Genomic DNA, 14,254 nt, shown 5'->3' on the forward strand with positions numbered 1-14,254 from the left:
AGGGGGCTGCACCTACAGGTAATACTAAGCCCTGGTTTAGCTGAAATTTTTGGGGGTGAAGGGAGGAAACCCTTAGAAAGCTGCCAGTAAGACTTGCCCTGGCCAGGACTCTTCATTTTGTTGTTGCACAAAACATTGGTGTAGCTAACTTTGTGTGCAGCTCTAGTACTCAGAGGCAGTTGGGTAAGTGCCCCTTGATTTTGGTAACTCCCCTGAGCCTCTAAGGGAACATAGCAGCAGTCTTGTGAGAAGGGGAAACTAGAAGCATTTGGACTCTGTAGTTTAGGAGAGCAGAGGAAAGCAATAAGCCACTCGAGGTGTGCAAAGTCAGGGGGGTTTGGGTTTGTAGAGGGTGGCAGAGCACTGGGACAGGTGCCCTGGGAGGTTGTGGAGTCTCCCTCTCTGGAGACGTCCCAAACCCACCTGGATGCATCCCTGCATCACCTGCTCCAGGTGACCCTGCCTTGGCAGGGGGTTGGACTGGCTCACCTCTAGAGGTCTCTTCCAACACCAGCAGTTCTAGGGTTCTCTGGAGCTGTGGCATGAAAGCTGCAGGCACACAGTGACACTGCAAGAGCTCAGTTAAAAGGGAGAGAGGAAGGGACCACATCTGCCCCTGCTGCTTCTGTGGCAGCAGCATCAGCAGGTCAAAGAGGGGTCAGACAGATTCATGGACAGCAGATCCATTAATGGCTACTGAAGGATGTTTCAGGGACCTCCCCTCTAGCATCCCCAGTCCTGTGATTGTCAGGCTGTGGCATGCCCTGAGGCTGAGCTTATGTGCTCTCCCAAAGTAGCATCCCCTGCTGTCCCTGTTGGAGACAGGGTGGAGACCTTTCACCCCACCCAGGGTGCCCTGCAGTGACCTTTAACCTCTGACTTCTTGAAGTGGCATAAGAGTTCCCTTTTAACAGGAGGCAGTGGAGGTGTGAAAGTGCCAGTTTAGGTGCCCAGCACTGGAAGGTGTTAGTGCCTGTTCACCTGTGCCAGGGGCCCAGTTCCCCAGGCCCCTCCTGGTGTGTGCCTGTGGTTGGATGGCAGGAGAGCCCTGTGTGCCCCAGCAGCAGCTGGCTGGCAGTGCAGAGAGGGGGGGCTGGGCAGGCTCCGGGGAGCAGAGCTGAATTCTTGTGTGTGATCTTTGTGTATGGTTTTTCCAAAGGTGGAAGTGGTTTGGAAACTGGTGCCCCCAAGAGCGTAGGGTATTAAAGCTGTGAGCCATGGATGTGATAAATCTGAAACTGACACCCCAGCTCTAGGAATGTGGTTCTTTTTGGTTACATTCTGTGTGGCAAAATCACCAAAAAATGAGGAAGTGCAGGTTCAACATTGTTCCATCTCCCCTGCTCTGTAAGTGACAGCACAGGGGGTGGAGGGTGACCCAAACTGATTGATTAAGCTGTGTGTTTAACTGGGAAGGGAACATTGGGATGCTTTGTCTTTATGACTGAGTTGAGAAATGTGATGCAAAGGAGCCTTACAACTCAAAGCAGCATCTCCAAAGCATCATCCTTAAAGAGTCTCACTTCTGAATATTGCCCTGAGAACCAAAAACCTGGTCTTAGTCATCAAAGATGAACTCTGCTTTGCGGTCTGACTTTTAGCTGAATAAATGGCAAAGAAAAGGAGATTATTTGCTGAGAGGACTGTAAGGATGGGGCGTCCTTGTTTTACCTTGAGCTCCTTATTAGGCGGGTGCTGCAGAGGGATGCATATTTCATTCAAGATCACAGATTTATCTTCCTTAACAACTGCCATTTCTCAAACTGGGGACACAGACTGGTAGATAAATTTAGGTTTTTGTCTAGTACTTGTGTATTATTCAGCGCTGTGTAGGAATAAGTATAGGCTGTCACTTGTAGGTCTGCTGAATGGTGAAGCCCTGCTCCCCTCAGGGTTATCACTGAGAGGCAGGGGCAGGAAAGGGCTGGAGCTTCCCAAACTTCTCATCTTACTTTTGCTGGCTCAAGAAAGGGCTGGCAGCATGTTTTGGTGATGCACAGCTGCTACCACATGATGCACAGGAGTTTTCAACAACAGAGCATATCCTGAAATCTGCTGTTGTTTAGCAAATGTCACAGAGCTAACAGAACATTTTTTTTCCAACGGTGGAATTCCCCAGTAAGTGGCAAGGCTTGGGAATAGGCAATTGCAAGAAGTAAGTCAGGGAGACTGGGGAGCGAGTGCCTGATGTTCAGGGACCTGCCAAGTCTTTGTTCACCCCAGCTAAGAGTTGGTTTTGGCAGTGCTGTGCCTGGACAGAGTCACTCATCAGTGCTCAGGGGACAGCAGCAAGGTGCTTACAGCCTCTTTTCCCCACTCAAAGGTGAAGTAATCTGGGCCACCTTAGGAGCTGCCTTTGCTGCTGTGTCACAGAACTCAGCACTAAGGAAAGTGCTTGTGTGCTCCCTTTCCCACTGCTCGGCCTTGTGACTGCAGCAGGTGAGCTTGTCTGGGCTCACTGAGGTTCTGTGCAGTGGGACCCAGGCTGCATCTCTCAGGGGTGACTTCTTGGGCTTCTATAATTGCTGAGTCTCACTATGAAATGTCACTGCCTGATTGCCCAAAGAGCCAGCTGTTTATCCTCTGAGCAGCAATGCAGCCACTCCGACAAAACCCTGCTGAGAGGCACACAGGAATTACCCCCTCCTCTTGTTTCCCAGCCAGGGCCTCGGTGCCGAGTTGATGGGCCTGCAGGTGGATTACTGGATTGCAGCTCCACCCGTGGACAGGAAGAGAGACCCAGAGAAGAAGGACCCCTCCACCACCAAAAACACACTGAAATGCACTTTCCGGTCCCTGCAGGTCAGCAGGTTACCTGCCAGCGGCGAGATCGCCACCACGCCAACCATGTCCATGACTGTTGTGACAAAAGAAAAGAACAAGAAAGGTGAGGTGTCCTTTTGTCCCTGTCTGCTGCTCCAGAGCTGCCTGACTTGTCAGTGCTGGGTTACAGCACCTCAGTCCTATCTTTATCCCCAAAATCCTGATCAGTTGGTGAGGGGTGACTGTGTGAAGTGATAGGGTTTGAAAGGGAGGTTCCTCTGCATGGGGTGAAAAGGGGATGTGTTCACCCTGATGGCTGAAGCCCAAAAGGGCAAAGGTGGGGACGGGACAAGGACATGCAGAAGGCCATGCCTGGACAATTTCCCTGTGTTCCTTGGGAGCCTGCTAGTGCTGTGTTGGGATATTGGATTAGATAAGAGGCAGTTTGTGCCCCAGCCACCAGTGAGGGTAAATGAGCCCCTCCTTTCTGACAGTGTGCTGAAAACTTGGGATAGCTTTACTTTCTGGAATGATATCCCCATCCTATGAGCCTTTAGCTCAAAAGAGCCACAGAGAATGAAAGAGGTGTGTAAGGGAAAACAAAAGCCCAGCAAGTGTCACAGATCCCTGTGAGGTGACAAAACAGGAGTACCCCCTGAACTGGAGTCTGGGGCCTCCCACCCTCCTCCTGCACCCATCACCCCACAAGAGCCAGTGAGGGGATTCAGAACCTGGAGCAAAGTCCTGGGAGGAGCAGCTGAACTGGGGGTGTTCAGCCTAGAGAAAAGGAGGCTCAGGGTGACCTTGTCACTCCCTACCACTACCTGAAAGGAGATTGGAGCAAGGTGGGAGTCAGTCTCTTCTCCCAGGTAATGAGAGACAGGGCATGAGGAGGTAGCCTCAAGGTTTGCCAGGGAGAGATTTAGATTAGCTATTAGGAAAAATTTCTTCACCAAAAGGGTTGTGAAGCCCTACAAGGGGCTGCCCAGGGCAGTGGCGAAGCCACCATCCCTCCGTGCTTGGAGGTATTTAAAAGATGTATAGATGTGGCACTTGGGGACATGGTTTAGGGATGCAGTTGGAAGTGTTAGATTAGCAGTTCAATGACCCGGAGATCTTTTCCAACCTCAGCAATTCCATGATTTTATAATTCTTATGCTTTTGCACAGAATGCTTTGTGGGTCAAAAGAAAGTAGAAGATAAATACTCTCCTGCTCTTAAACTCGTGTCTTTGCTTTCTCAAAACAGACTAAAAAAATGGCATTTTGAATGTTGTCACTGATTTTATATTTGCTCCTGGCCTTGGCAATGTGAAACATTTTAGAAATTGAGAACAGCTCTGAAACAAATTATTTTCAAGGAAGCACGAGGCAGTTCTGCATTTACATTTTGCCTGCCAGTAGCTGTCCTTCACAACATCCTCTGCCTGTGGGCCTGGGAGTCACTCCTGGTGGACTCTGGGAGAAAGCTGGCAGAGCCTCCTGGGCTGCAGGACATGGGTGCACAGCCCTGCAGCCAGCTCACTGCCAGGCCAGCACAGCTGTGGCCCTGCTGGTGCTGGAGCTGCCAGCCCTGGTGACACCCTTTGTAAGTGTTGTGCTGTTGGGAGAGGCAATCCTGAGACACTCCAGACGTTCTTCCCTGGGGATGACCCAGCCTGCAGCAGAGGTGTTCAACACCACCAGCTTTTGTGAAACCAGTTTGTACATCTTTGTTCATGCATTTGGACAGTTCCTGGGGAGCTGGACCTTTTTTTACTTCTCCTTATGCCTTCCCTACCCACCAGCTGCCCCCATTTTGTAATCCCTCCTGCTGTCCAGGTGTCTGTGCAGCCCAGGCTTTGCTGGGCCACAGTCAGTGCAGCAGGCCTGGCACTACAGATGCAGTGCTGCAGATGCAGCACTGTGTTCCCTGCATGGTGTCCCAACAGAGGAAGGTGCCCTTTGGGGTCAGGATTATGAGCTGGGAAGTCTTCACAAAGAGACATTTAGGAATAAGATGCTCATGTGCATCAGTGATGGTGCTCAGCACTGACAGACTCCTGCCAAAAAGGGAGGATCTTAGGAGTAAGAATTTTCAGACAGGAATGTGTAAATGCAAAAGCTCAAACAAGAATCAGTTCAGCTCCTGTGAATGGCACAGATTGACCTTGTGCTGGTTTGCTTTTCTTCCAGTGATGTTTTTGCCCAAGAAAACAAAGGACAAGGAGGTTGAGTCAAAGAGCCAGTGTATTGAAGGAATCAGCAGGCTGATTTGCACAGCGAAACATCAGCAGAACATGCTGCGTGGTGAGTGCAGCACTTGCATCCCTTTGGGTGCTGGGGCAAGGCTCACATGCTGTGATTGTCCTCCAGGCAAAGGGCTGAGCTGGTGTCCTGCCCTGTGCCCTGGAGCCAGCATGGTGGGGATATTCCTGGGGAACGGGCTTCGGTGTGTCCAGCACGGGGGAAGGCTTTAATAGGTCTGGGATGTGGGAAAACCCTCCTTTAGCTAGCTCTGAGTCAATGCTCTGGCTGAAGACAGGGGTTGGACAGGGCTCCATTCCCCTCTCTGTCATCCCCTGCTTCTCTTGCGCATCTGGTGCAAGTGTTGGTTGGTGGCAGGATGACATTGTGGCTGCTCCTCTGGGCAGGACACTGGCACATGCTCATGCCACAGCAGGAGCCATATATGCATCTTATAGACAGACCTGGAGTGTCTGTCAGTGGAGCTGGGCATCCAGGAGCAAAAACACCCTTGTAGCCTGTTCAGTTAGTAATCCCCAACAGAGAGACCTGCTTGGGTCACCTCTTTCATCTTGGCCTGATCCCTGTGAGGCTGGCAGGCATGAGGGACACAGGACATGTGTCACCTCTTTGGGAGACATGGATGTCCTGGTGAGAGTGCCAGTGAGGAGAGACTGATGTCCATCTCTGCAAGAGTGCATTTGCCCAAAAAAGAAAATGAGGTGTGCTCAGGAAATCTGAGAAGCCGGATCAGGTGACACTGAAGTCAGCAGTGTGGGGTGTGGAGTGTCAGTGAGTGATGCTGGAACAACAACTTGAGCTGTTCTCCCCAGACCTGGTGTGCTCCTCAGCCTTTCTCCCTGTGAGTGCAGCTGAGTGGGGCAGAGCAGCTGAGCATGGCCAGGCCTCCCTCTGCTGACTGCAGGGGAATTCTGGCAGAGCTGCCTCAGGCTGGCCACTTCCCCTCAGCGTTTTCTAACTCTGCTCTCTTTTTACCCTCCCCTGCAGTCCTGATCGATGGGGTGGAGTGGAACGATGTCAAGTTCTTTCAGCTGGCAGCACAGTGGTCCTCTCATGTCAAGCACTTTCCCATCTGCATATTTGGACACTCCAAATCTAACTTCTAGCTGTGCTCGGCGCAGGGACCTTCCGCCCATCCCGAGGACTGCACACCAGGAGCCAGGACCTGCGTGCCAACTCTGACTCGCGTCTCTCTGCCCTCTCCTGCAGAATTAATTACAGATGTGCTTGGATTACTTTTGAATTACTTTTTTCTATTAACTCTTAAGTTTACTACAGAGGAAGGAAACCCCTTTAAACAAAGGCAAAAAAAAAACCAAAACCAACCAACAAACCAGTCTTAAATATAGATGTGCTGACAACGTGAAGTCGTGGGGGAGTTGGCAGGAGCAGGCAACCTGCCCAAGAACACCTACCACTTAGGAGCAGATAGCTGAGTAACTGCACTGCTTATTAACCTGAGACCTCATTGGTGTGAGTGGGCTGGGGGAGCCCTGGATCAGCTCAAACAGATTTCGCAGAAGATCACGTGTGTTACGGTGCGTTTGGCCCCCGCTCTGTATTTCTAGGAGAAAAGGATGGCCAGTCTTTCTTCCTGCTGCCAAAGGATGAGAGTCTGGAGGGAGTTCAACTGTCCGGTGTGGAAAACAAAGCCACTTGCAGAGTTAGGGAGGTCTGGAGAGGAGATCCCCTTTGGAGCACGGAGCCTGCCACGGGCACAGGCAGGTGTTGGTGCTGAAGCGATGCCTGAGGAGGGTTGGGCAGGAACAGGAATTAGGGAAACACTAAGTAAGGAAACTCCCGTGTGCCAGGTCTTTGACAATGACCAAACCTGGCCACTCTCTGTGTTCTCCAGCTGGCTGTGCTGCTGAGGGGCACCACGTCAGTGGGGTCGCTGCTATTTACATACTCACACCGATTATTTACCTGTCAATAAAACCTCGTCCAGCCTCGAAAGGGAAAGGATTTTTTTCAACAGCTGCAGATTTTTTTAATGCTTTCTAAAAAAAATAAAATAAAATAAAAACAAAAAGTAACAGGAAAAATATTAATTTGCCAAAAAAAACCCCCACAAACCCGGGAAGATGAGCCGTTGTCTGTGGAGTGATGCATCACTGTAGTGGCTGGACTGGGAGCCAGCCAGGCACTCAGCGTGTCCAGCTGCCTTCCTGCCCATGTGTCACTGCACACCTGAGGTGGCACGGGCTGCTCTGTCAGGTGCTGGGTGGGATATCGGGAGCACGGTGTTGTTGCCATGTGGAAGAAGAGACATCTCTGGCATTTCAGGGTAAGGGACTGAAATTTCTGATGGGCCCTTTTGGGTCCCCCCTTGTGGGCAGGCCAGGCTCTGTGAGCATTTCCAGAAGGCACTTTCTGAGGGCAGTGATGCTTTTCAGCTGTTTTCTTTTTTTTTTTTTTATTTCCCTGATCCCTTACCCTTGGGTTACCCAAGGCTTGGGGAACCCACTTTGCGCTGCACGGCAGGTCCTGCTCTGCGTGGGGACCAGCCGGGTCCCCAGGGCAGGTGCTGGTGGTGTGCTCTGCTGGCAGGGACGTTCTGAGGTGAGAGCTGCATCTTGTGCCTGTCACAGCTTGGGCTGCTTCACCAGCTGATGTCATGAAACCCTTTTCCAGCACAAGGGCACCCTGCATGGCCAGGGACTGGGTATTCCCTTCAAACCACACGGGTAGGAGGACACTGTCCCCAGCCTGGTGGCACGCTGCTGGGCAGGACACACGTCTAGCTGCAATTCTTTGTTCTTCCTGCCTGCCTTGGGCTGGCTCCTGGCTGTGGCAGAAGCTGGGCTCTAGGGGGGTGTTGTTGTGTCCCTCAGCTGATGTTTTTGGGTGACCTGAGCTGATGCTCTGGGGCTGTACAGCGTTGCCTAGCAGCAGCAGCGTGGGAGAGGGTGTATGAGCGCATCACATCTTCATTGAGGCTGTTGCATCAAAAAAAAAGGCTTTGTAAAGGAGATTAGTCAGTGTGTGATTTCCCCCTCGAATCTCACGCTGGTGTGGCAAGGGTGATTGGGCTGGGTTCCAGCCTGGGGCAGCCTGGGCAGCTCTGGTGGTGCTGCTGCTGCAGAGGTGGGTTGGACTGATCGACTGCAATAACTTTGTTTACTGGGGGGTGAGGGGAGAACCATCACTGTGCTCCTCTTTGTATTTCAACCTACTGTAAAGAAAAAATGTGGTAGCTAGGACAGGGTTTCCAGAGTCCTGCCTATCAAATGTGTGTTGCCCTGCTGTACTCTCTCTGTGTGTGTGTGTGTGTAGGTGTGAGAGGAACACTTCTGCTCGTTGCATTTCATGTTGGTTTGTGTTTTGTTCTAACTTTATATAAGCAATTCATCGGGAGACTCTCTGTGCACCTGAGGGCTTGATTTCCCCTGTGTGGAAAGCTGTTGTTGCTCTGCACAGCGTCTTCCATGCAAGAAAACATCCCAACTCCTCGGCCTTGTTATCCCAAAGGGAGTCCAGCAGAGGCAGGCTGGGTCTGCCTGTGGGCAGCTGTGTGCCATGGGGTGGCTGTGGTGTTTCCTGGCCCTGGAGGCAAGGGCTGGCATGCAGATTTGGTGGCACAGCTCTGATCAGGTTGTTGTGCCTCTGTTTTTTCTCCTGTGGAGCCACTTTGCGCAGATGTTTCTTTCCCTGTCTGGAGTAGAAACAGGTTTCTGTCTCTTAAGAAAAATGAGTATCAAAGCACGTGGCTCAGACTGCTTTGGGAAGGAACTTTAGGTCTGGTCCCATGAATGACTGATCTCAGGTTTCCCAACTTCCCCACAGTTTCTGGGGAAGATTCTTGCCAGGAGTGAGCTCCACTGACTTGAAGGATCACCAGTGTGGGATGAGGAAAAGTTTCTGGGGCAGCAGAGGGCCTGTGCCTGCAGAGCTGTGCCAGCCCGTGGGGTTGGTGGCCGTGGCCATGTCAGCGAGTGCAGAAGGATGGCTTAGAGCAGAGACAACACTGCTCTGTGTTCAGCTCTGGAGAGTTTGGGCAGGGAAGGTACATTTCAAATGAAGAAACTCAGGGGGGCTATCTCCCTCATGCTTGCTTTGGAGCTGTGTGGTCTGACAGCAGAGGCAGGGCCTGGGGTGGGCAGCACCTGAGTGGATCCCCAGCCAGGAGGTGCTTTGAAGGTGGTGTCTCCTCTGGTGTGTCCCTTTCTCTGTGTCCCAGAGCTCACCCCAGCCCCCGCAGGGCTGGTCTCTCCTGCCCCTCTGGCTGTGGCTTCTCAGAGCTCTGGTTTCTTTCCCAGCTGCTGTGGGCAAGGCCCCCGGCTGGCTCGGGGGTGAGCTCTGGGAGCGGCTGGCTCCGCGCTGAGCTGACCTAGTTCAGCAGCTCCGGAGAGCAGATGAAAGATGGAAGGGGTTTGTGGCATCGTGTTGCACCCTGAGTGCTTCCCCGTCCTCTGGCTTGAGTTTCCTGGAGACAAAGGCTGGGCTTCAGCCCTGCCAGCGCTCAGGCAGGGCTGGCTCTGCTGTGTCAGGGACATCTCGTGTGGCTGTTCCAGCTCCGTGCTGCAGTTCCCATCCAGTTCAATGGACACTTCTCGTCGCAGCGGTGACTGCAGAGCCCTCCTGAATTACACATGAGTTGGGGACAGCCATGGGTCTCTTTGGCCGTGTTTTGCTGCTTTAGTTAAAACACAAGATAAAGCTCGTGGCTTTATCCTGCAGAGAGGGCAGGAGTAGGTGACTGGCAGGTTTCTGGGGCTGAGGAGATGTGCCTGTTTGCTTTCCATCATCACACTCAGCCAGGAACCACACTGCCCTGTGCTTAACCTGTGAGTGCAGCAAAGGCCCTGGCACATTTCTCACCAGCAGCGTGTGCTGGCAGGAGCACTGGAGAGCCAGGGCAGAGGATGTTGCACCTGGAGTCTCCAAATTTAAGAGGGAAATCATGTCAAGAGGCAGCAGAACCAGTGGTCTTTTCCCGCTACCTGGTGTGCTAAGGGATTGGGAAGCTGGGATTAGGACAGTGGGGCCATGCAGCATGCAAGTAAAGGGCTTGGGGCTCTGGAGATTTCTGGAAGTTAGGTTGGATGGGTCCCCTTCATCCGGGGGGGGTGGTCTTGATTTCAGCAGATATTTGAGTAGTGGCATTCTAATGTAACATGCCCTCTAGGCTTAACCTGGCAGGAGAAGGCCAGAAATGAGCAGCAGCATGTCCTGGAGATTTCCTGGAGCCTCTTCAATGGTATTCTCATGGGAGATGTTCCTGGCAGGGCTGGCTCCTGCAGGAAGGATCACTCTGGTGCTTTGGGACATACTGGGGCAGAAGGGGACGTGCCAACTTGTAAAGCAGCAGGTCGCTGGTTTCCTTAAGGAAGAGCGCTGTTCTGGGGCCACATCCAGTCAGCTGCTGGCTGCAGCCTTGGCTGGACAGTGGCCGGAGCGCGGCCTGCCCGGCTGCGGACGTGCCCCAGCCGTGGGGAAGCGCCTGAATCCTGGGGCTGCGTGCCACCAGGCTTGTCCAGACCGCGGCATGAGAGGGGACGTTACCACTTTGTAGATTCCCGAGCTGTCCATCTGTTTCATTGTTGTATTGTTTGGGTTCTAGGGTTGTTTTTTATGAAGACAGATTAAATGTAAATAGCCTTTTTTTTGGAACAAACTGCAACGTGCTCGACCTCGTCAACTATTTTATGGTACTAATGCAACACTAATAAAACTGGACATGAAAGCACACACCCGTCCCCTGAGTTGTCTCTCAGCAGGGGCTGCTCTGGCATGCCCGGGGCAGTTGTTTGCAGGAGGAAACAGCAGCATGGCTTTCTGCCGTGGGGGTTCTCTTCTGTTATTTATCCAGCTGCCACTTCCAGGGCAGAGCTGGTGGATTGGCACATCCTTGCCAGCACCGAGCTCTCCTGTAGTTTTTGCAGCCCTGCTGCTCTCCCGGACGCCTCCTTTCCCAGAAGGATCTGTTCACCTCCTGCAGCTCTCCTGGATGTGACAGCCCTCTCCAGCGCTCAGTCGTCACCTCTGCACAGCAGGGAAGGACCAGGCTGGTGCCTGTTTCTGATCTGGGGGCTGCGTTGGATGGACACAGTGGTGTTGGAGTACCAAGGGGGGCATCTCAGGGGGGAAGACTGAGGCTGTGGGAGCCTGAAGTTGTGTGTGCTCCTGGGAGGACTGTGGGACAGGGATGTGTGGGATTCCAGAACCTGGGCTTGGTGCTGGGGAGTCAGAAGGTGAAGAGATGAGGGAAAGAGGAGAGCTGAGCTGTTTTGAGGAAGGAAAGTGAAGAAGAAATTGTGAGAAGTGGGCCCATGGCCACGGTCCTTACAATCCAGGATGCTGGAGGCAGAAATGGGAATGCTGTGCTGGAGCAGCCTGTATCCTCATGCTGTCCTGACCCAAGGGTGAGGGATGGAGGGGTGACAGCTGGTGGAGCAACGAGCTGGGGTGAAGGGAGCCCCTCAAAGCAAGCCAGGCTGCTCTCAAGCGACACAGATCTCAGTGATAGCTCACATGCTCTACGTGGCCTGGCCAGGTGCAGATGCATTTATGGCCCAAGCCCTTTGCTGGAAGAATCCACACATGGTGGCGCAGAGCCAGGCATTGGATCATTCCAGGTAGGAGGAATGGGGGTAGCTCAGGAGAGGGCAAGCTCAGTACTCTGGAGTACAGAAACAGCACCAAAAGCCATGAAGGGGGTCTGCCTGGTGGGGAAATGGGGGGGCGGGGGGGCACCATGGGAGAGCTGGGGGGGACAAACATGTGAAGGCTGTGTTCTGGCTGTGTATTTTCTGCACAGGTTCAGCTGAAAATGAACTTGCACTGATGGCCTGGCTGTATGAAAGTCACATCCTGAGTGTCACCTTTTAGAGCCCATGGAGGAATTAGTCTCAGCAAGTGAATATGGGTGTGAGTGGAGAGGACTGGGGTGGTGGGAAGGCTTGTGTGCTGCTGGGGGAGGCAGAGGACCAGCCCCACATCAGCAGGGAGAGCACCAAACCAAGAGCCCTTGACACACTCTCCTGTTACCTGGAAGAGAGGAGAAGGAAATGAGGGCTGGGTGGAACAAGAATGACTTTGGGTCGGAGTGTACCAGGTTGCATGCAATGGGCCTGGAGAGCCTCCCTTGTTCACGTGCACTGGGACAGATGAATTTCTGCCAGGCAGCGTAGGACTGGGCTCTCAAAGCACTGGCATCTTTCTTTTGCAGTTTGGGCCTTGCTCAGACCATGTGCTCAGACCCTCACTACCATGGGACAGGTGCCAAATGCAAGTGCTGCCGTGCCAGGATGCACCAAAAGCCCTCTGGGAGGTCTGGGTTTGCACGGTGGGAGTCGGTGGCAGCCATGGGAGGGGGGTTTGGTGGTGGGAGACGGGGCATTGCAGGAGCCCGCTCCTTCCCAGGCTGAGTGTGGCAGCTCCAGCTCGCCTCCCTCAACGGCACAACACCCTGGCCCTGACCACAGCTGTTGCTTAACCTGGAAGAGGAACAGCAGGAAAGACCCAACACGTTTTTCTCGCTATCATTTAAAACACGATTTAGCATTTGGAAAAGTAATCGATGCCGTGTGACCGTCTGCTTCTCCGTGTGCAACTACCGAGTGCGCTGGGATGTGATTTGTAAATATTTGCTCTGGATAATTTTTCTGTGTCCTACTGGATTATTTTCATCTCGGCAGAGCGGCTGCAGCAGCAGCAGCAGCCTGGGAAGGCCAGCCCTCGTGTCCTGCGGTGTGCCCGGCGCCTGTGCCGGCACGCGCTTCCCTGGATGGCTCGGGAAGGAGGAAACATCACGGCGGTGCTCCCCGGCGCACTGACCTTTTTTGGCTGACCGATTTTCACCCCCAGAAGTGTTTTCCTCACTCAGCCGTGCTCCTTGTGCATATTGGGAACATAAAAGCAGAGCCCTGTGCCCTCCTGGGATGTGAGGACTGTCAGATTCGGTGATTAGGGTTGTTTTCCTAACACACAAAGGAAATTTTAACAAGAACCCTGTTCTTTCTGAAAAATATATGTATTTTGGCAGACGTCAATGTTTTGGGCGGTCTCAGGTAGGTGTTTCAGTACTTTGTGAGAAGCGTGTTCAGAGTGCAGGCAACAGCTCTGCCCAGCCCATACCCAGTAAAGGGTATGACTGTTTGGACTGTTGATCACATACTCCAGCAAAGAGTTTCCTGACAGATATTTTTTGGCCATCCTGACCTGTGTGACTGTGCGGAGAGCTCCTGGGTTGTCACCTGGTTTGGGTAACACCAGGTGACTCTCCAGCTCTGTGCTGGAGCCAAGGGTAGTCATCCTGCCTTGCCTGAGAGGCCAGGAGTGCTCCAGGTCTGCTGCTGCTGACCATCAGAGGGGTAGCTTTTCACTGAGCTTCACCATCCAGCCTTGGCCACATGCATGGAGAAGTCCTCAGGGGGATGGTCTGTCACCTTCACTGCTGCACTTTGTCAGCTCTTGCTGGGGACCCACTGTAAAGGTGGTATGTGCCACAGAATGGTGGTTTCTTGGGGTGTTTTTAGGCATCAGCCAGTTCCTGTAGGAGAGGAAGTGGCAGTGGCAAAGTGCAAGTTTTGCAGAGTGATCTGGAGCTGATAGCTGTTCAACAGCTGTGTAACTGCAGGGCTGCCGAGGAGACACCTGGAGAGGGGCTGTGCAGGGCTGAAGGGATGTACCTGCGTGGTGCAGCCCTGGTGTGCCCAGGACCAGTGACACCCACGGGTCAGTGGGCAAGGGAAAGCTAAAGCCATCATTTCACCTCTCAGGCTGACTGACACCTGAGGAGGGGAGAAGGCCCCAGCGTGGCAGTGGGAGACACAGAAGCACAGAAGGGACCCAACTGAGAGAGTGCAGGAGTGGGGAGTGTGAGCAGGAGGTGTGTGTAGGGCTGGAGGGATGTGTGTGGGAAGCACATGGATGTAGGTGTGAGCAGGAGGGGTGTGCAGCAGGAGGGCTGTGTCCGTGCAGGGACCTGCTGTTCCTGCCCGGGGTGTGCATGGCCTGTGGGTGTGTGTGAGGAAGACTCTGTGTGTGTGTGAGGACAAGTCAGCATGAGGGCCGTCCAAAACCACCAGTGGTGCCTGTACATGATGGAGGCTGTGTGTGAATACAGGCACATGAGACGGACTGTGAGCACAGGCACACATGTGTGAGCACAGGTGGTGTGTGTGTGTCAGTCTGTACCTAAGGACAGCCTGCTCTGTGTGTGTTGGGTTGCCCATGCTACGTCAGGGCTGGTGTATGAGGACAGCAGAGCCTCTGTGGGGCCTGTGTGTGTGTGAACAGGC

The 14,254-nt window shown here is 53.2% G+C and overlaps 1 protein-coding gene across 11 annotated transcripts in view; it reads left to right on the forward strand.

The window, feature by feature from the left end:
• Nucleotides 1-7,041, forward strand: part of PACS2 (phosphofurin acidic cluster sorting protein 2) — a 72,904-nt gene extending 65,863 nt beyond the window's left edge. For all 11 annotated transcript variants that reach the window (XM_041420031.1, XM_041420032.1, XM_041420033.1 and 8 more), the window contains 3 exons: nucleotides 2,661-2,887; nucleotides 4,938-5,051; nucleotides 5,997-7,041. In XM_041420031.1, the coding sequence (XP_041275965.1) occupies nucleotides 2,661-2,887; nucleotides 4,938-5,051; nucleotides 5,997-6,115 (460 nt within the window). In that variant the 3' untranslated portion in view covers nucleotides 6,116-7,041. The remainder of the gene's footprint in view (nucleotides 1-2,660; nucleotides 2,888-4,937; nucleotides 5,052-5,996) is intronic.
• Nucleotides 7,042-14,254: the final 7,213 nt, after the last annotated feature.

The sequence above is a fragment of the Onychostruthus taczanowskii genome, unplaced genomic scaffold, assembly GCF_017590055.1.
Source record: "Onychostruthus taczanowskii isolate IOZ18803 unplaced genomic scaffold, ASM1759005v1 scaffold63, whole genome shotgun sequence".
Classification (NCBI taxonomy): domain Eukaryota; kingdom Metazoa; phylum Chordata; class Aves; order Passeriformes; family Passeridae; genus Onychostruthus; species Onychostruthus taczanowskii.